Source organism: Phalacrocorax aristotelis, chromosome 15 (genome assembly GCF_949628215.1).
Source record: "Phalacrocorax aristotelis chromosome 15, bGulAri2.1, whole genome shotgun sequence".
Classification (NCBI taxonomy): Eukaryota; Metazoa; Chordata; class Aves; order Suliformes; family Phalacrocoracidae; genus Phalacrocorax; species Phalacrocorax aristotelis.
Window position 1 is genome coordinate 4,640,838 of NC_134290.1, and position 20,546 is coordinate 4,661,383.

Sequence of the window (20,546 nt, forward strand, 5' to 3'; positions counted from 1 at the left end):
CCCCAGGTAGGACGGCGGCAAGGCCAGCCTCTCCTTGCCGGTGGAGGTGGCACAAGTCCTGGCGCGTGGTGGCACAGAAGTTGCTCAGCAGCAGCGATCTTACAGGCTGGGCGGCGCTTAGTTGATCGCAGCTTAATTGTATGGGTGAGGGATGGTGGTGGCAGCACCTGGGATGGAAAACCAAAGGTTCTTTGGTGGTGGAGGAGAAGAGGGTGTTAGGAGCCATGCTGCTACCCAGGAAGGGCCGTCGGTGTGGGACTGACCCTGTGCTGGGAAAGGTTTTGAGCTGTTGGGAGGCTGCAAAGGGCAAGAGCCGGCTGCAGGAAAGCTGAACAGGTCAGAGCTCATTTACAGAGGGGCGTGCGCAGATACTCTGTGGTTAGTGTGTAATTGTCCCGCCCATAGATCCTGTATTACTCAGCGGGAGGTTTTGAGAAAACCATGTCCAGAGTCAGTTAGCGGACAGCGTTTTACTGGGCTGTGCTGGAAGGGGATGCTCAGGCAGCGCTCAGTGAAGGCGCACTCTGACATAGGATCCGAGTCAGGTTTTGCACAGTCCTTAGAGCCGCCCCCAGCGAGGTTCCATCGCTGGCATCGCTTGGAACTGGCTCCCGAGGTCCATGGAATGACCCTTCTTGGTTAAAAAGCAAAAAGCAGCAATTTAGGCTCTTTTTATGAGTGCTGAGGAAGGTGAGCGATGCAGCTTCTGCTCGCGCAGCGGTGCAGGCGGCGCTGCCAGGCTCTGTGCTTGCTCCTGGGGCTTTTCTCGCTAAAGCGGTGCTCCGGGGGCGGTTCAGTGCCGCGCAGGCAGACGTGCTGCCGGCAGAGCAGCGCGGCACCAAGGGGGCAGCCCGGGCCAAGGCCAGGCAGTGTGGAAGTTCCTTTTTTCATATTTAGCTGTTTTTGGTTAAAGAAGGCATCCACCAGCACTAGAGCAAGGATGCAGAAAGAGAAACATAACCTTCTAATACAGCCCTGTCTGTACAGGTGTTGGTCCGTCTTGCCGTCCCTCTGCCAATTAGACGTGCCATTTCTGGGCAGAGGAGTAGCAAATTCCCATTCCTTCATTTTGCACACGTAATACAGGTGTCGGAGCTCGGATTGTTGCATTTTGGGATTTAAGATTACCATATCCTTCAGACTTTCAAATTTTTTAAATGCTGCTAAAGTTTTATCTTACTATTTAACAAATATGTTTTTTAAACTGATTTCCCATGGTTATGTTATTAAATGATTTTTACCTTGCAGTGGCAACAGGTGATGCATTTGATTGTACTTTTTTTTTTTTTGGTGGAATTTGTATTAAAATGACATCTGAAGTCTTGATTAATTACTTCAAGAACATTAAATGTTTTAAAACATGCAAACCTATGAGAGCAGAGAGCTGTTTAGCAGCAGTATAAAGCGTTAGACCCTAGTGCTTCTTTGTTTGTAACAGCATTTATTCTGCTGTAGCCTCGGAGTGGATATTTAGATCTTAATAAATTTGTCATTTTCCTACACCGTGACAACTTTACAGTCCCTTGTGTTTTCTGTATCGGTGCATATGCAGGGCTCCCTGTTTGTGGGGCTCATTTTTAGGCAAATTGTAGCTCGTATATTAGGAAGAAGTAAACGTAGTGTTCAGAAAAAACATGTAAAATACATGGGAAGAGGCGATGTGAAATCCCGGGTGGGATTCCACGGAGGATCCGGTGGTTTGCCAGCAGCTCTGCACGCAGTCCTAGCGCCTTCACTCTGTGTTGCATTCATCGTGGGCCGCCCCCCCCCCCCCCCCCGCCCTTCCCGCGGGCTGATCTGGTGACAGACTTTGCCACCGTCATGGTTCAGGTTAGAGCCACGTCTTGCCCGTTCTCCCGCTCTTGACCCAGCATGACAGCTTTCTGTGCTCTGACCCCTGTCAGACCTTTGCCACTAAACAACTACTTGGGCCTCCTGGAGCTGCGGGCTTTGGCCTCGTGAGATGTCAGGCAACTTTGTGCTCAGCAAACAGCTCCTTTCCTCGCCTCCCGATCAGTAGCCCAGCTGCTGTAGCACTTTGCCGCCATCTATCCCAACTCTCTTTGTTCTGTTACTGCTTTTCTTCTGTTGTTATGATTTTTTTAATTAAAAACTTCTAGTCATCAGGGTAATACCGAGCAGGCAGACCGGCAGGCTGAGGGGGAGGAGAAGCACGCGGTCGGTATTTCGGTATAGGGAAGATTACTGGATTTAAATCTAAAGTCAGAGTTTATGTCAGTATGAATTGCAGCATCATTAGGACACATGTGTAGGGAATGAATAAGCTTTCTGCAGGGCACACAGAATAAAAAAAAAAGCTTTCATAATAAAAATTAAGAAAATTCTTTTTTTCTTTAGTTTTGGTGCCAGCTTGTACAATTTTGATGTAACTGAAATGACCTCCTCCCCGCAGCTGTTACAGAAGAGCTTTGTGGAGCAGCGTTGGTGCTGACACTGACCATTTATGGGGCTGCAAAGAGCCATCTGCTGTATCCCCTGATGGAAATGCAGTAGGTTGAGAACATTTTTCTTGCCCATCTCGGCTGTACAGCTGCGCGAGCAGCTTTAGCAGGGACAAGGCGCCCAACAATATGCGGGAAGGTAAAGCCTCGACTCCAGGTTAATTGAAAGGAAAAGCAAAGCTTGTTTGAGACAAGGTAGAATGTAAAAGGAAAAACAAAAGCATGAGCGAGGCTAGGCAGTGCCCCGCGACTACCCTGGAAAGTTTGGGTTACAAAGCCTTTGTTTTACCCAGCGAGTTGCCAGGAGCAGCTGCTGAGCTGGGGGCTCCTGAGCCCAGCGCAGGAGTTCCCGTGGAGGGCGCTTGTTCGAAGGGACGGACCCTCCTCACAGCCACGGTGGGCGTAAGAGCCTGCCCTGGGAAAAAAAACCATCCCTGGCAGGTGCCAGAGTGGGAGACCGTGTGTAGCATTGGAAAGCAAGAAGGCAAACGGGAAAACGGTGGTTTTCTGTATTTAATCAGCTTCAAATCATTTTCAGTTCGATTTTGGTTGCCTTTCTTTCAAAAGAACAGCAGTTGGCAATCGAATGTGGATGTGATCACTCTGTCTTTGCCTAAAACACGGTGAGAACATTCAGCATCTCAGACTGAATCTGAGAGGCTGCGCCTGCGTCAGCAAATACCTCAGCGCCGAGGTGGCGGATTCCAGACCGGGGCAGGTGGTGCAGTTGGGGGTTCCTACGCACGATTTGCTCTCGCCCCTGGTGGAATGTCCCCACTGTGCCTGTAATTCACCGCTGTGTGAGGATTTTTTTTTTTTTTTAATTGCAATTTGGATATTTTTTGGAACCCACCTTCTGTTTCCCCCGGGGGTTGGACTTCCCAGTTGCCTCTGGTGGGTCACAGCCTGCTGCTGGAGGCAGGGCTGCCCTCGTACACCAGCGCGCTGTCCAGGAGTGCTTCCTCAGCCTCGTAGCTGCTGTTCTCCAGCTCCGCGGCCACAGGGCACAGCTCCTGGTTGCACCACCTGAACACAGAACGCAGCCAGTTTGCCCGAGCCCCGTCACGCAGCAAGTGCTGGTTTCAACTTGAGGATTGCCCAGTTCGGATCCCTCTTGTCACTGCGAGAGCGGAGATGCCCGTGGCAGGGAAAAGCCATGGTGCCGGCAGCAGCCAGCCCAGAACACTGTTCGTCTCCATCCGTGGTGATAGGAAGTTTGGGTGTCGCCGTGGCAGGAGGTCCGATCGCTTGGAGAGGCAGAGCAAAGCCTCCGGCATTGCACAAGGAATCACCTGAACTGGTTAGGGCTAGAGGAGGTTTTTGCTCACCTGCGAGCAGCGGCGATGTCTGTGGAGGAAGCATCAGGCCGAGCTGCATGTTCGACTAAAAGAGCTCCTGTGGAAGAGTAGGAGACGTCAGTATTCCCAGGCTGCAGCCAGACCAGCGAGGGCTCGCGAGAAGCGGGTGGTGACTACTTCCCCACCTCGCTTGTCAGGCTGAGCTGCGTCAGTTTGAAAGATGGCAGGGACTGAGCTTTCTTTAGAACTCCACCCTTTACCCAGGAGGTGTGAAATCAGTCCGTTCTAGGACTGATTCCTTGCCCTTTCCTGGTTTGAAATCCATCGCTTCTGTCTTTCTCACTACCTGCATAGATCCTTGCTAGGGCATAGGAGAAGTCTCTTGCTGCTAGCTCCATGGTCACTGCCCCCTTTGAACCAGCTGCTTGCATGAACTGTACCAGGCTGCTGATGGCATCCCGCGTTTGCTTCACGGCATGTTCCAGTTTTGCAGTGCTCGAAGCCAGCTCCAGTTTTTTCTGCAAAGAAAACAATCACAGGAAAAATCCCAGCATACTTACCTTCTGCAAGGAAACAGGGCTGCTGAAATCCTGAGCACACCCAGCAGCCACTAACAAAAAGCTTAAATCAAGGTGGCTGTAACTCGCAGCGCCCTAGGCCAGAGCACCGTGCAGCAGCAGGAAAGGGGACGTTGCCAAAAGGAAAGTCACAGCCTTGCCTCGAGGACGGAGGATTGCAGTGAGCCAGACCCAGTGTGTTGCCGTGTTTCCAGCTGCATGTGGGAACCAGATCACGTCCCCGATTCTCTCCAGTTGCATACCTGTATCAGGTTCTAATTCTCCTGGTTTTATATTTTACTGCCACGAGGATGCTAGTGCTGTGTCCAGGCAGGAAAATTCAGATTTAAAGGAGCTTTTCTCTGCAAGTCATGTCAGTGGGCAAGGCACCAGGACCAGAGCGGCTCTCTTTCGGTGGTCATCAGGCATTTAACTCTGCCTAAAAGCAGCACCTAAAGGCTCCCCCTGGTTGAGCTAAGCTGCTGTTTCTCCAGTGTCCCAAGTATCTTGTGAAAGCACAAGCCGTAGGCTGCCGAGTCTAAAACGGTTGCTCTCTGATACAGCATGCCCATGGCTGCCGGGACGCAAGCGGCAGAGGCCAGCCGCTAATCTGTGCTTCCCGTGTTACTCCCCCTCCCGAGGGACGGAACGGGAAGAGCCTGCCTTCTGCGTGGAGCTGCCGGGCCCCGGTGCCAGCTCGCTCCCGCCGAAGTCGCAGAGGCGGAGAAGCGGCGAGCTCTCACCCACGCAGCCGTCGCCGACCTCCAGAGCCCGCACCCCGTGCGCAGCGCTCGCAGCCGGGCTCTGCTGCAGCCAAGCAGGCCTCGACCGCCCGGCTGCCCCGGGCACCTGCCCGCGCTGCCTGCGCTGTCGGCGGGCCCAGCCCAGGAGCCTCTGTGCTGCCACAACATCCTTACAACATTCAAACCTGGGTCTCTGCAGTAGAACTAAAGGATTACCTTGGACAGAATCACAGAAAGGAACCGTGACATATTTAAGTAGCGTAGCAGGTGGTAGGAGGTGCTTTTTGTTAATTAGATTCGTTTGCAGGTTATTTATGAAGCTAAAGCCTGTAAGTATCTGCTGCGCGCAGAACTAATTTTTTATGGTTTTGAGGCTTTCGGTGCCTAAGTGATCACGCAGCTCCTCTTGCTAGTATGTGAAAATACGGCTTATTTGCACAGCAGGACTCCGGACTCCACAAGCTGAACCCGGGTTTGTTTCCTGCAGTACGTCTGTGCGCGACACCTCCTGCCTAACCATTGCCCGGTATTTTCTGACTATTAATACAAGAAAAATACAATCCTCAGTGGACGCCATTCTGTGCTGTAGGTGAATATTCACAGCGTATGTTGTCAAATACAAAACCATCATCATTACAGCGGTTAGGTCTGGTGCCAAGACAAAGACGAAAGAACCCTCCAAGCCCACACAATGCTAATAATATGTTTTAAAAGTAGATCGGAGCTTGTTGCTAACAAGGATCAAAGATCCCAAAGGCATAAACGTATTCCCAGCAGCTTGGGTGGAAGCCAGCATCACACAGGCCAAGCGCAGAGCCGACATACGCGCTTCTGTCAGTGCCTCGTGCTAACGGCCGGGGCACGAACAGCTACGGCCTACGCTGCCTCGCTTTTTAAGGTTTAAAGACCTGGGCGGTATGGACCAGGGATGTAAGACATCATTTTAACCCAAAAGGGAGAAGCAGACGTTGTTTTCTCTTTGCTCTCCAACAACTCACACTGTTTTTTTCCAGGTTACACTCATTCTTTTCCTAACCAAAAGCACTGAATCTTCTCAAAGATCAAGGTGGGGTTTTCCACATCCTCCGCTGCATTTGAGAGCAGAGGCTGGAGAGCAGCTTCAGGGACGATGCTCGAGGCAGAGGCAGCTCCCGTTTTCTCTCCTGCATGTTGATCTGCTCCAGCTCCTGCAGGGGGTAACTGCGGGGCGGCACACACACACGGCATTGCTGCGCTGGGTGTACGCGTCTTCTCTGACTGAAATCATCAGAGAGCAAAAGAATATTGGAGCTCCAATATTTCTGATTCGGTTGGGTTGTACTGAGGAATTTGTGGGTGCCACTCATTTGTTTGCTCTCACTAGCTCCCAAGCAAGATTGTCAGAATGGTTTTTACTGAGAAGATTAATCACAAGTATTTAAAAATACGGCAACAGGAAAAATATCCAAAACTGGGTGGAAGCACAAGTCTCATATTAACGCTTCAAGCAAATAAGCAGTCTCAGTTGAATAACCTAGATTTATTTCCTGCTATGTTAAAATTGTGGTTATGGTCTGAAAAGGACCTGAAAACACTATCGTAGGTCTTAGCTTGTATGTCAGATTTACAGCTAGAGTTTCAGCCCTACGCAGTCAGTCTGGATGCATGAGAGAGTTGATTCTGAGCTCTGCAAGAGGATTGCAGGACTGGCGTTCAGAAGCACAACTGTACTGTGATGTGACCCAACCTAACCCAAAGTGACCAAAATGCAATCATCAAATAATTGCCGGTGCTATTTTAGGGTCACTTTTCGGATCGTAATTGAATTGTAAAGTACACCCAATGCTCTGCCTCCAAATTCCAGCTCATAAATTTTTAGGGTAACAGGCAATGACTGTCCCCATGCAGTATCCGCCCGCAACTCCCACCACGGCTCAGCTGGAATCCAGGACTGTCTCTCGCACTTGCTGTTCTCGCCACAAGTTCTCCTGAGACCTTGCAGACTTACTACCATGCCAGACAGGGCAGTTCGTAACAAACTTGCCTGTGTATCCAGAACCCTAAAAACTCTACTCCTCATGATCACATTGTGCCAGGAGGAGGAAGTTCTCTGTATTTCCCTTTTCCTGAGGGTAATTATGCAACTGGGTTCCTGCCCTAGATCGCACCACCATCAGCATTAGGTATCCCACTGTCAGCAGAGGCAACGGATGCGGGGTAGAAGCAAAAATAAGCGGCAGTGGGGTCGGGGTGGGGAGTTATCCTGAGACACGACCTTCAGAGAACAAAGCGCTGTGCTGTACTAACAAAGTACTAATGCTGCTTTCTCCAAAGCAGCCTGTCACTGGGCACAAATCCTGCAGACTGAGAACTTTGATGGATAAATATAAAATCAATTGTACTAGTTCTGTGTGCATCAATAAAAAGAAAATGGATTGGAGCTTTAAAAATCCCTTTACAAAGGGCTAAATGATTTCCTCACTAGCCAGGAATGGGAAGGATGTTTCAAAATGAGCCAGACTCCCAGTAACCAAAAGAATTTGGACACCTGGAGCTCAAAAAGAGGTTGTTTATCACTCGTGAGTGAAACCCTGATGCTGGTGTAGAAACTCGGCATGTTCCTGCCCTATGCTGCAGAGCAGCTCTGCAGAAATACCTCCCAGTCTGCCTTTCCAGTGCCTGGCTGCCGAAGGCAAAAGCTTTCTGATGCGTCCAGGTTAAATTTGCCAAGTAATATCTGTAACATCCTGAATCAGTGCACCACCACTGCTCTGCCAGCTCAGCCCGTTCCAGCCCCTCCAGTGCCACGTTTTGTGAACACGGAGGCAGCCTCAGTGTGACACAAACAGCAAATGCAACAGCACGTACCAGAATTTGGAGACCTTTAAAGTCAGTGCTCACCTGTTCGCCCTCCAATCTCATACACAGCATGATTTGGGGGGGTGCAAGAACAATGACGAGCTTGTTAATTAAAAGTCTCGATACTTGGTGTTACTGCTGTGCAGGTACCTGCTCTGAATCACGTTGCTGTGCTCTTCAACGCTTCTCTGATTGCCGCCGAGCTGTTAAGAAGCTGGCGGGACCCTCTCAGCTACACCAGCGAGGTGCTCCAAGGACTGCAGAACGGCACCTTTGCGGGGTACGCATTTAAATTAGCCTCAGTGTAAGCCTGCGGAGGTCGGCTTCTTCCCAAGTTATTTTTAGAGCCTACTACCGCTCCTTTCCTTCTCCACTCCATTACCTTCAGTGACAGACTAAGCTGCTTTTTATGAACAGCTGGACCCATCAGCTTTCTAATTAGCAGGTGTGCTCTGTCCTGCTTGTGAGCTGATATGGGTGGCCTGTTGGGTAGTCAAATTGTTTGATGTATTTTTCCTGTATCAAAAGTTGTCTGAGAGGCTGGCAAGGAGACACTCATCTCTGGAGGTCGGCGAGGTGCTCTGTACAGAATACTGCTGAGTTGGGGGTTTGAAATGTAACAGAAGTTGCCAACCGCAGCCACTGGTGAGGAGTCAGGCTCTTGTTCGTGTGTTTTTGGAAGACCTAACGGGTTGCCAGTGCTGCAGGGAGTGCAGTGGCCCTGGCCCAGGCCTTCCCTTCTCAAGGGGTCTGGGTGAGACAGCAAAGGCTATGGATAGTCAGATCCAGTGCTCCAGACGCCCAGGGTTGCCTCACTGGATCTGGGCTAATGTAATCTGCATTGTTCTATCTGGATGAATAATCTAATCGCTCAGAGAATACCCTCTGATATGCTGATCGTGCCTTGCCGGCTGGCTCGTCTCCCTTTACAGGACACATCAAGCCAGCCGATGCTCATTTACCTTCATGAAATTCTGAGCTGCCTTGAACTCTCCGTGACTGCCTGTCATCTGAGCACCTTTACAAGAGCAGCCTGCAGGTAAAGCCAGAGAATGGCAAATCTAAAGAGGCAGCGACGGAATTCCTTTGGCTTTTTCCATCTTTTCAGTGAGAATAAAAATAGAAAGTCATAATGCAGTCGGTAACCTTAGTGAAGGTTTAATATTCAGCAGCCTTGTGGTGTTTTTCCAGTTAAGAAACAAACGCACAAAATCATTTTGGATTCAGGAAGGTGACTCTCTCACATTAAAAATAGACTTATATTGGTCCCCGTCGTGAGGAACTCTGACAATGCAAAACTCTTCACTGCTGAGATGAAAAGAGTGTCTGCATTTTTTTGCAGCACACAAAACGAGCACTGCCTGCGTTCTGCTTTTGTAAGTGCTATTTAGAGCAGAATGGTAAGACACTTTCTGAATACTTGTCTGAAGCTTTCAGTTTGGTCATATTCCCTACCAGCCTCAGCTAGGAGCGCAACCGCCAGAAAAGACTGCCAAGGTGGGCAGCTCAGGCTGGCTGGTGCTTTTGACGTGGGCTCACCTGCACTGTGGAGAAGAACACAGCCATCACCTGTCCCTGACTCTTGGTGAGGGATCGCAGGACATCAAGTGACAGGATATTTGTTGTTCCCTCCCATATGGACAGCACCTAGGGGGCAGAAGAGACTGTGGAAGAGCATGAAGGAGCCTTCTGGAACGACTGCAATAAAGAAAGGGGAACATGAGAAAACATGGACATGGGGAGAGCTAAGGGATATCAGGGCAATCTCCACAGATGTCTTGCCTCACCACAAGTGGAAAGGAGCAGCGGTGATGAGAGCTGGGAGCCCAGCTCCATTACGGAGCTAGGGAACAACCCCAGCACCAGAACAAATCACGTCCCCTCCCTGGTGATGACGGGGCTCAGCGGGAAGGCAACGAGGAAAGAGCTGCTGTGCCTGGAATGAGGCTGGGGAGGAGGGCTGTGCTTTCCCTTGAGTTTGCCTTTAGCAGGCAACCACGGAGTACTGTTCAGGGGACTAGGTGACACACAGGAGCTTCTTCTGCTTCTCCTGCTGCTTTCTTACCAGAGTATCGCGGACTATGACCGGCAAACCTGTATCCTCCATGTAACCTTGTCCTCCAAAACTCTCCATTGCCTCAACAACAACAGCAGAAGCCTGCAAAATGCAGAGAGCTGACGTGATCCACACTGCACAAGGGGAAAGAGCGGCCAGAAACCTCTACCATCATGCAGCAGTTCTTGCTGGGATGGGACTGACTGAATCCCACTGATTTGCTGAAGGCAGGTTGCTCATTATATGCAGGACGAGCAGCCGGGGGAGTGAAGACTGAGTAACACTGAGAGAGGACCTGCAGGAGCAGTTAGACCTTGGGAGAAGATCCAGGGAGAGCCTGTCTCAATACAGTCCTCTCTAGGTAAGGATAAGCCTGTGGTTTTCTTGGTACATGGGAGTACATGTCTCTAGTCCAGGAGGGTCTTTACCTTCTGCTTGCCTGTGGTGTGTAAGCTTGTATTTAGCTTCTACTTGCCCGTGGTGTGTAAGGTGTATATGAGCTGAGGGCAGTTAGAAGAGGGACAGACGCCTGAAGCTTAGGCTAATGCTAAGACCTTCTCATCTATTTTTTCATAACTAGGGGACAGATACCCCCCGTGGCTTAGTGCCCCACCTTGGTCTCGGGGCAGCCTCAGCAGCATTCCTCTGTGGCACATGGAGTAAGTACTTCACAGGCAGTGCTGGCTCTACCTGTTCTGATCAGACGCTGATCTGAGGCCTTGAGAGAAAAGGGACAAGTCCTCTACCCACAAAGTCCAGCCTCCGTGCACAGCAATAATTGCTGCAGGCCCTGCAGCTAGGGGTCACTGCTGGTATCCTCTGCTATTGCTGCCCTTCATGTTGGCTGTGTTAATCACTCCTCTTTCCAGCTCTGTGCCACTCAGCCCCACTCCGGGCTAGTCAAACTGGTTGTCCCATACCTGCTTCCCAGTGTACAGTTTGGCGACTGGTATCAGCAGTCTCAAGAGAAGCTGGTCTTGCTCACTCGCCATGTTGGTTTCTACAAGTCCAAGCAGACGAACGATTTCCATAAGCAGAAGAAACGCCCCTCGCGTCTGCACCTGCAAGCAGAAAAGCGGGGAGCTTCACTGGCAAGAACCTTTGACTCAGCCTGATTCCAGCCTGGTCTGCTGAGGTGCCGTGAGACCATCTCGAAGGGACGCGCAATACTCAGGCCTGGGAAAAATGCCACTCCTGCCTGTACAGGCCCACAGCTTCAAAGCCCACTGACCAGGCAAGGCACAAGGCATGAAATATTAAATGTAATCTGGAGCTGCTGCTCCTGGACGCTACAATCTAGTATGAGCAAAGGGCCAATGCCATTTCGTCAGGCCTACTCGGGGGCTTAACAAAGCTCCTATCAGGCATCCAGGTCATAAATCCACAGCCTTTCCCAGGGTAAGGGACATGAGGCCGCACACCTGATGGTCAGCATCTGAGCACCAGGGTCTGCAAGGTCTTTGACAGATTTCTTGCTGAGCAACGTACTTCCCTGGCAAGTGTGATTTGGGAAGTGTCAGGATATGGTGCTGTGTAGCCCCTGTGCAGAATGATGTGCTGTGGGACTACATAGGATCTGGCCTTTCTGTCAGAGGCGGACTTCTGGCCACAGGCTAAGAGATGCTGGAGCTTTAAGTTAGGTTTCACAGATTTTGACCACTTTCCCTCTCCCCCATCTTGCAAGAGGATCTTTAAATACTGTTTTAAAAAATTGCATGAACCTAGTGCAGCCCAAGGGCAAGCACTGGTGTTAAAACCACTTAGGAAAAGAAGTAGTGCCTGGATGGGTGAGAGGGGGAACACTGTGTGCCGCCTTTTTGAAGTTGTAATAGGGCTGGGACCTGTGACCTATGGATTTAGTGGGCTCAGCATTGTGGCAAAGCTGTGAGACATTCTGCAGTGAGCAAAGGCCCACACGTGAAATTCCTCCCAAAGCCCAGAGGCAGAGTGCCAGTTCATGCTGCTCTCTCTCCCGTTGTCTGTTATTGCCTTAGATGACATTCACATCTAGAGGCTGTGCTCGAGCTCAGCATCTTCTGCTGACAAGCACTGTGCTGGTACCCAGTGAAGACACACTTGTCTCGGAAGCTAAAGTGCATGGTGACCCCTCAGGAATTCTTCAGGCCTGCCGGGAACAGTGGGAACAGCCCACCTCCTGGTGCATGAGCTTCCAGGGAAGTTGGATGAGTCTGTATCAGTCTAGGACAAGAGCCTGTTAACTGCAGTTCAGGAGGCTGTGGTGTCATGCTTGGACTCTGATGCCAACGACCAGCTTCAGAGGTCGTGGCATATCATAGTAGGTGCATGCGTGGACTTTAGCACTCCTCTCTGAGTTTTGTACTCCCAGGTAATTGTTGTTTAGGATAACCTGAAGTCCAGCAGAGAAACTAGGTCTATCATCAGATCAAATCCCGCTAGAACACGGCAATTCCCCTCCTGCGTGCATCTCACTGTAGCAGGAACAGCCTTCTACATCTGACTGTTGCACACAGAGGCAGGCTGGCTGTGCTGCTCAGCAGCTGAGGTTCCCTGACCTCTTTCCTCGCCAACAGGTTCAGGTCAGCTCCCAAAAGCCTTACCTCCATCCGGGCTATTGTCTGCATGTGTAGGGGATGGTCCTTGAGAAGCTTCCCAAAGGCAACCCGCCTACGGGCGTACTCCCTGCTCAGACTGATCATCCTAGAGAGAATACAGCCAGGGAAAGCAGTTAGACTAGCAACCTTCCACTTCTGAGCTCTCCCTTCCAGCCACCCCCACTGGAAGAACCCTGCTCAGCTGTAGCACCCCAGCCCAGGTCACCCACCCACTGGCCAACCTTCTCCAGCACTGCTGGCTTCCAGACCTGTGCCTGCAAAGGCATTAGGTGTCAATCAGCTGCAACACTGAGCATTGAAAAGTCCCCTTGTCCTGATAAGCTGCTCCTTCAGCTCTGGGGGGATCCATGCTGCCTTCACCTTCTCATGGAGGCTACAGCGCCAATGACATTGTGGATCCGGGTTATGTTCAGCATGTTGGAGATGGAGGCCACTCCACGACCCTCTGCAGAGATCTGAAAGCATCAAAGAACAAAGGCTGATGGAAGCCTTCCGCACAGCCCTGGAAGCTGACCCATATCTAAGTGAAAGTTGTGTCAACAGGCAGATGGATATAGGCCGTCCACTCCGACTCTCTCTGTCCCCAGGCACCACAAAGTCTGCTTGCTTTAAAATACGGCTGTCTCATTTTAGCCAGGTCTGTGGCATGAGCAGAGAGGTGGCTTTGGAGACCACATCAGCACGATCAGTCCTGGTCCCTGCCACATGGAATTGTCCCTCAGCTGGGCCAGTGCAACTGGATTGGGGAAACAACCAGCCTAAAATGACTTTTTTTTTTTTTCTTCTCTCACATCTTTTTTCTGAGCTCTTCTCAGCTCTGTCCCACACACAGCCATGTCGGTGAAGGGTTCTGTGGAGCGAACAGCCAGCCACAGAGGTGGAAGAGAAGAACTTTTTTAGTTGGTATCGCTGGCAAAACCCCCATAAGTGGTCTGCTGTGCCAAGCCAGCCCAGTCCCAAGAGGAAGGTGAAACCTTACGTACCAGCTCTGCTTTAGCTCCGTCTAGCCATAGCTCTGCTGTTGCCATCTGCCGCGTGCCCAGCTTGTCCTTCAGCCTTTGCACTTGGATGCTGTTCAGCTTCCCCTCCTCATCTCGAACCTTCAGGAAGAACAGGGACAGGCCGCTGGAACCCTGGGGCCAGGAAAAGCATGTGAAGAGGATTTCATTACAATTAAAAAAGGAAGAAAAAGAATGCCCCTGTTCCTTCACCCATTCCACCATCAAACAGACCTGTTTTACTTGTCCTTCAGCATCTGCCACCCTGGCCAGGGTTAATGTCACATCAGAATCAGCAGCCGATGTAAACCATTTAAAACCATAGAGGCGATATGTGCCATCTGGCTGCTTTCTGGCCACTGTCTCGGTGCCGTTAGCTGCGAGAAAGGAGATCATCTTGGCTTTATGGGAACTTCTGTGTCGATCAATGCTGATTTTCGGTTTAAGCAGCAGCTCTTTTAAGTCACCTCTTGCTATCAAGATGGAGTACGGATTAGCTGCTACTCTCTTTCATTGAACCTGGATAAGACATGCAGCCAGAGCTAAGTACTAGAAAGAAAATATGCTCTGTTTAACTGCGAGCCTTCCCAGCAATTGCTCCAGGCTGGTAATGGCAGTGCTTTGTAAGCAGAACACACCACAGTGTATAATCCGATAGTCTAGTGCCTCCATCTCTGTAGGAGCTACCACGGCCAAGAGCAACAAAGGGTGCCATGGAATCGGGAGTCCTGCAGTGATGCCCATCTTCCACTCCACAGCTGACCCTTTCACTTCTTCTACCAGGGAACCAACTGCAGATGCAGGTGCCTCCTCGTCCACATTTCTGCCTCCACAGCAGAGTTCTGAGGTTTCCTGGCCCATCATGCTATTACTAACATTAGGCAAGCAATAAAAGGTGAAGATCAGCCCCAGCTGGGATGGGTCTGACTGTGTTGCTCAAGGTTTAGATTATAGAGCTAGACATCAGTGTGTGATCTGTACCTGTGTGTGCGTAGTGCATGCGTCAGCGGACAGAAGCCGGGCCTTTGTTGGGTAAAATGCAGAGTTATGCAGAGGATTTGGATGACTTCTGCTGAAGTTTCCTAAACCAGCTACCTGGCTTTGGAAGCAACCCACCCCCTTCATTTTCTCAGTTCTCGCTAACATCTCTAGCTGCTGCTGCAGTTGTTTCCCACCTCAGAGCACGTACCAACATCAGAGCCTCCCCTGCGCTCGGTCATCCACTGGCCAGAGGTCCAGAACTTTTTGGGGTCACGGGATGTCAGATGGTCAAAAGCATTTTTCAGAGATCCAGGAATACCTAGCGACTGTTTTGGGGGAAGGAAAAGCAACTAAGAAGATCATAGCACAGCAGATGAAATTAGACAGTTGCCTTAACTAACAGTGGTGTGTCCTAGGCTCTGAACGGACGGTCCACAAGCAGGCAAGCACGGCACCGGGCGTCCTGTGCTGCAGGGCATCTGCAGGTACTGCTGAGAGGCTGCAACACCGCCCGGCTCCTGCACGGCTGCTGGAGCACCGTGCAGACAGAAGGTGCAGGCCTCTGTTGCAAAGGAGAGCACTGAGCGTCCCTACCCCACTCAGATTTCTGCACCGCCAGACATCTGGACAGAGAGCTTTCAAAACAGCACGTGTCAGGGTATCAGCAGAATGTCACCAGCGAGCAGAGAGCTGCAGGAAAGAGGTAACTGCCTTATGTTTTTTTTCCTTTTTATCGAATTAAAATGCCTAGGACTAGCTACTTAAGGGCGCGCTTTTCTCTGCATCCTAAGTAGCCACTGACATAGTGCGAGGGGTGTCGCTAAGATGCAGGATGGAGGGCCAGATCTTCAGATTGGGGGAGCCTTGCTAACTTGGTTAATTTACATGAGGTATGGATCTGGCCCAATACATTTAACTGCCACTCCACACAAGAAGCAGGAAAACTATCTCATGGTAAAAACATATGGGACACCTTTCCAACTACCTGCAGTGCCCCAGGTTTCATGTGCGGTAAAGGCCTTATTGTACCAGTGTTGTAAGTAAGCAAAAAAGGTAGCCTGGGCACAAAGGCGTTGTAACTAAAGGAGGAAGGCAGTGGGAGACGGAGCTGAGTCACAGAGCAAGGACGGGCCGTGCCCAGAGCCAGATGGCAGATCAGCTCTCCTCCGTCCTCAGCCAGGGCTCCAGTCTCTAACCAGTGCTGCCAGGATGTGGGCTGTGCCCTCAGAGACCAGCTGAGCTCATACCTCAATGACTTTGGCTGCCCCATCAGTCATGGCCAGCGGACAGTTGAAACCTCCAGAGGAGCTTGAAAATAAGTACAGTTTGACAGCCTGATGCAGACGGCTAGCAGAGAAAGAGAGTGAAAACAGACAGGTTATGCAGCAGTTCAACAGCAGGAAGATAAAACATCTTGACTAGGAAGAGACACAATACAGCCAGAACAGGTGAGAATCAGACTGCTCATTTCTGAGAGGGTAAAAACTGTTTCAGCGAGGAAGAGAGAAAAGGAGCAGCAGAGTTTCTCAGTCCCAGAGGGACTGCCAGTGCCAGGCTGGGTGGAAGGCGTTGCTTACCAGCTGCTGCACATTAAGTGCAGTTTTTAAAAATCAGAAATGTGGGTCTATCTCCAGAGGCTGGAATACAATGAAACTGCAAGTAAAATCCCAGACCTTTGGCAGTGTTACAACTAATGCATGTAAAGCTGGAGCAGTGCAGGGAACTGCCAGGCCCCAGAATCAGGATGGTGTCATGAAGGAATATTATGATCAACTGTAGGCCATTAGTTACAGCTTATCATTGTCGATGTGGAAAATTACAGCGGACAGACACCGCTGTTCAGTGCAGCGGTGGGTGTGCTTCTGTCCATGCATCATCTGTTACCCATTATACAACAAGAAGTTCAGTCCTACAGGATGCTCAATATACACTGCTAAGAATAACCAGTAAGGCACCACGTCACTCCCATTCTCCCCCAGTTACCTCCAGCTGGAGTATTTCCTCTCATAGGCCTCAGCAATCAGCCCCTCTTCTGCTGCGATCTCTTTCATCCTCCTCCAGGCCGAGCAGGTGGCGATGTGATCCACCCGCTGCCCCCAGGCGTCGTACTGCCGAAACACAGGGGGGTTCAACTCACATTCCCATCCTAGAGGTTTGATCTTGGTTAGCAGACGGTTTCCAAATCTCTCCAGGTCCTGATTGACCTCCTCCAGTACCTGTGGAGCAACAAGAAGAGCTCTTCAGCATACCCCAGCAGGGGAAGGAGCCTTGGCAGGGACTGACCATACTGTCCTGCGGTGCTAGCGGTCTCTTGCCACTTGGCCCTTCCATGCATTCTGTAATGCAGGACAGCTTGTCTCTTGGCCTCTGCTGTCACAGCTGTGCTCAGCTGTCACTTTTATATTCCCCAAAAATGATTTTTTCAAGTTACTTTTGGCAGCATCTCTGGATTTTACAAAAGACAGAAGAGCTTTTGCATTGGGGCAGAGAATGACACAGGTGCACACAAGCTGGGGGGTTGGATGAGATGATCTCCAGAGGTCCTTCCAACCTCAGCCACTCAGTGATTCACTGGCTGGAGAAGAATGCCAGGGGAAGAGCTGCCAAAACCAGAAAGCCTTCATCTGTACAGGAGATCTTCCACCGGGCTCAGCAGTTACCTGCCTATCAGATTAGAAAAGGAGAGATGGAGCAATAATTTGAGCTCTAGCCTGGCACCCAGGGTGCCGAGATTCAAATTTCCACCCCGCATCCAGCTTCCCGAGTGGCCCTGGATAAGGATTCACGTGCCCTCGTTCCAGCCAGGCTTGGTTGACTTGGGTGGAATCTGTCCATAGTTAACGGGAGGGAAACCAGCACCTGCAGTGGAGTGATTTTTTCCAACCCTTTTAGATACCTATTTTAAGGTGACAGGAATTGCCTTCTGGAAGCGCTTTTCACTGTCTGTGGCCGAAGCCTAGTGAAGTTACCTAGACTTCAATAGCCTGACTTATAGATGATTAAAATTAGGCCAGGTGGACCCAGAAGCGCCTGATCTTTAATCAGAGGAATATTTTTTGCTGTTCTTTACCCTCTCAAAAGATGCTCATTTCCTCCTCAGTGTAACAATTGGGAGATGAATGCTGTAGTTAGTTGCCGTACCCAAAATGGTGCAATTATAAAACACATTAATTTGTGTTGATGAAATACAAACACTGCTTCTTCCTTTCCCTGCTTCCCCCTGTATTGACTTTTCGTTAAACTACGTCCCGTATGATTGATTCTTCCATCACTCTGCCGTTCAGCATAGGTAATGAGGATCCAACACGCACTGTCCAGTTACTACTCTGGAAGTCTCCATCTTCACACCAGCTGGTTTTCCTTCAGGTGAACGGTGAAATACTTGGCGTTAAAAATCATAAAACAAGCCAAAAACACATGATAGCCTCGTCAACTGGTACAGCTCACGCTGCACTCCTGTTTGCGCTTAGTGGAGTTCAGTTGGGATGTGTCTATGCCTCCAACACCTATCATATCTTGACAACAATTTGCAGGTTGTTTTAGACGCATAACCTGAGAATCCAAGTTTCAAGGACTTTGCTGATCCCTGAAGCACAAGAACCTTTGAACTGTTTACCTGGTAGTTTTTGTGGGCAGAAGAATATGAGTCTTGGTCAGCACGCTACAGTGAACTCAAACTACAACAGTCGCTTCACCCCATCCACCTTTTCTAAAAATACCCCGACTGCCTAGCTGCGAGCTCATGGCCTGACCACACTCAGCCCTACAAACCACCATGTTACCCGAGTGAATGTGTTTATTTCCAAGAACAAAATCAGAGCTCTTACGTTTGTGCCTGCTGAATGTGACACAGCAGCCTGGGCGCTCCAAAAAACGTACACCAGGATATGGAGGGGGCATCTGTAAACCATCAGGGTCAGGGCTGACACTGCTACCTAGCAGCGTCTGCTGGGTGGTCTCATTCACCCTAATCTGTCCTTTGATGTCCCTGGGATCGGTATGTCAGAAATGTGCAAATAACGGCACATTAAGAGTGCAGATGATCCTTTATATTAAAGGGCGTATTTTCAGCGAGAGCGAAGAACAACAGACACCTCTCCCCGGTGGTTCCCAGAAAAAGCAGATGCTTTCTTCTGCGTTCTCCAGAAATCAGCTTCAGACAAGGAAAGAGATCTGTTGCTCCATTCTAGGAAAATGTCTGTGTTGACCACTGAACACAGGCGAATAGTGCAACAGGAATCAGCCTCCAGTGTGGTGTCTGCTTCAGTGGGACAGACAAAGCGTATCTGTCGCTGCTCTCCTGGGGAGGAAGGTAGGTGTTCAGAGAGAGAGCCAGCTCTCAGGCTGCAGAGCAGCGGGTGCTGCATGAAGCAGTCAGCAGTGAGGCAACACTGCCCCACTGGGACCAAGCGCAGAAACGTAACGGAGATGCTGCTGATTCTCTGGTAGATTTTGCAGCTGCTTTTGTCTCTTTGGGGCAGGAGTGAAGAGCAGTTCTCAGCCTTGGTGAAAGACAGCACCGATCCTCTGATTCTTTGGGAGAGCTGAATCGTGCTTCTTCCAAAGATGCAGATTAGGAGCAAGATCTTCATGGCTAATTAAAGGCAACTTCCTCTCCCCTGTCTTCTCTTCTGGTAAGAAGGCCACAGTGGCGCTTAGGGACGCCTCATTCCTGTCTTTCGGGATGGCTGTGACAAAAGCAAGCTACCAGCGCTGCCACCACACTCTTACTACCCCATGTCTGCAAGGACTCACAGACCTGGACAGAAAGCAGCGGTAGGAGGACCATCTCTGAAAGCCAGGTTCCGCCCCTCTACTCACCCAGTCACTTTACCGGTCATTGTATGGCTTCTGCTGGAATAAATCACAGAGAGAGGTCACACACTGCTCCAGGAGACCTGATCCTTGGAAAGCGGGAGGCAGCTGTGGTCCTTGGGGTGACAACAGAGGACAGACGGGGAGATGAACCGTCTCCTCGGCTGTTCCTGTAGAACTGGACCTCACAGAACAGAGACCTGCAGCTCAGGGTCTTACCCCACGTCTCTGTACCTCTGCAATCTGCACAGAGCCCTCCCTCTGAAGGGAGGTTGAAAATCAACCCAGGAAAGCCAGTAACCTGTGCTGAGAACAAGCAAACCCCAACAGGCCTTTGCATCTTCTGAGCACAGCACCGTTCGTTCGGAAAGGAATTTCCTTAAAAGCCCCCCTTCCCCAGCGGGAGAGAAGTGGGCTTGCACAGCAGTTTGGAAGCACCTTCGTTTTTCCCCTTCCTCTGAAATTTCTTTCTCTGGATGACCAGACCAAAAATGCCCACACTGACAATCCCAAAACAACACTCCTGTTGCAATACCCAGACCAGTCACCAGAGTCCACTAAGCCACTTTCTGTCTATGTATTGAGACATGTGTGGCAATATTTTTCACCCCTGCACTGATTCAAAGAAAGCAAGTTTTAAAGAACACTGATAAATCCGCCCCCCCCCCCCCCCCGCCCAGTTAAACGCTTGAAGGCACAGAAGAGCTCAAGGAAATGTTCAATTCACAGTCTTAAACAGTGACCGAGCCAGAACTGTAGTGTGTGCACACAGAAACACAAACATGCATGCCAGACCTTGGGAGGAAGGTGCGTTTTCAAGTAACTCCGAAGCAAAGCATCTTCCAAATACTGGCTCCCAGTCTGGGGCTGCTCTTGGAAGAGGGTCTCGGCTCCTCTCCTTGCAAGGGGCATTTCCAAATCTTCTAACACTTGTTTCTCCTGCATGCCAACCTGTTGCCCCTGCCCCGCAGTCATGTGGATTCCTTTACGACTCGGTGGTTGGCACATCTCCCAGAGGCAAGGCAGAACGTGACCCGACTGCCACGGCTTGCAGGTAGCGCTGGATCTCCACCAAGGCAGGCGACAGGTAAACATGATCCTGCAAAGCCCTTAGTGTGTCACACCAAAGCCTCTCACCTCCAGACCCTTCCTCAGTTGACAGCAACACCAATCCTGTTTTGTTTTAATGTTGTGAAGTTTTCTT

The 20,546-nt window shown here is 50.5% G+C and overlaps 1 protein-coding gene across 3 annotated transcripts; it reads right to left on the reverse strand.

Moving 5' to 3' along the window:
• Positions 1-816: 816 nt before the first annotated feature.
• On the reverse strand, positions 817-20,544 carry LOC142064838 (acyl-CoA dehydrogenase family member 11-like). 3 transcript variants are annotated; one of them, XM_075110313.1, is made up of 15 exons: positions 20,138-20,544; positions 16,511-16,743; positions 15,775-15,874; positions 14,736-14,853; positions 13,781-13,923; positions 13,532-13,681; positions 12,909-13,003; positions 12,534-12,633; positions 10,875-11,015; positions 9,964-10,056; positions 9,438-9,545; positions 4,107-4,278; positions 3,791-3,857; positions 3,316-3,488; positions 817-929 (listed from the first exon to the last, which is right to left on the reverse strand). In XM_075110313.1, the coding sequence occupies exons 1-14, from the start codon at positions 20,435-20,437 to the stop codon at positions 3,362-3,364; spliced, it is 1,947 nt and encodes a 648-aa protein (XP_074966414.1). In that variant the 5' UTR covers positions 20,438-20,544; the 3' UTR covers positions 817-929; positions 3,316-3,361. The 3 variants fall into 3 exon arrangements, with proteins under 3 accessions (XP_074966414.1, XP_074966413.1, XP_074966415.1); XM_075110312.1 differs by lacking the exon at positions 817-929 and adding an exon at positions 2,958-3,245; XM_075110314.1 differs by lacking the exons at positions 817-929; positions 3,316-3,488; positions 3,791-3,857; positions 4,107-4,278 and adding an exon at positions 5,637-6,317.
• Positions 20,545-20,546: the final 2 nt, after the last annotated feature.

Coding starts and splice junctions, on each gene's coding strand:
- LOC142064838 (XM_075110313.1), bottom strand. CDS start 20,437: ATGTTTACCTGTCGCCTGCCTTGGTGGAGATCCAGCGCTACCTGCAAG. Junction 16,744..20,137: donor AAACGCACCTTCCTCCCAAG/GTCTGGCATGCA, acceptor GTTGCTCCACAG/GTACTGGAGGAGGTCAATCA. Junction 15,875..16,510: donor AGGAAATACTCCAGCTGGAG/GTAACTGGGGGA, acceptor TTTCTCTGCTAG/CCGTCTGCATCAGGCTGTCA.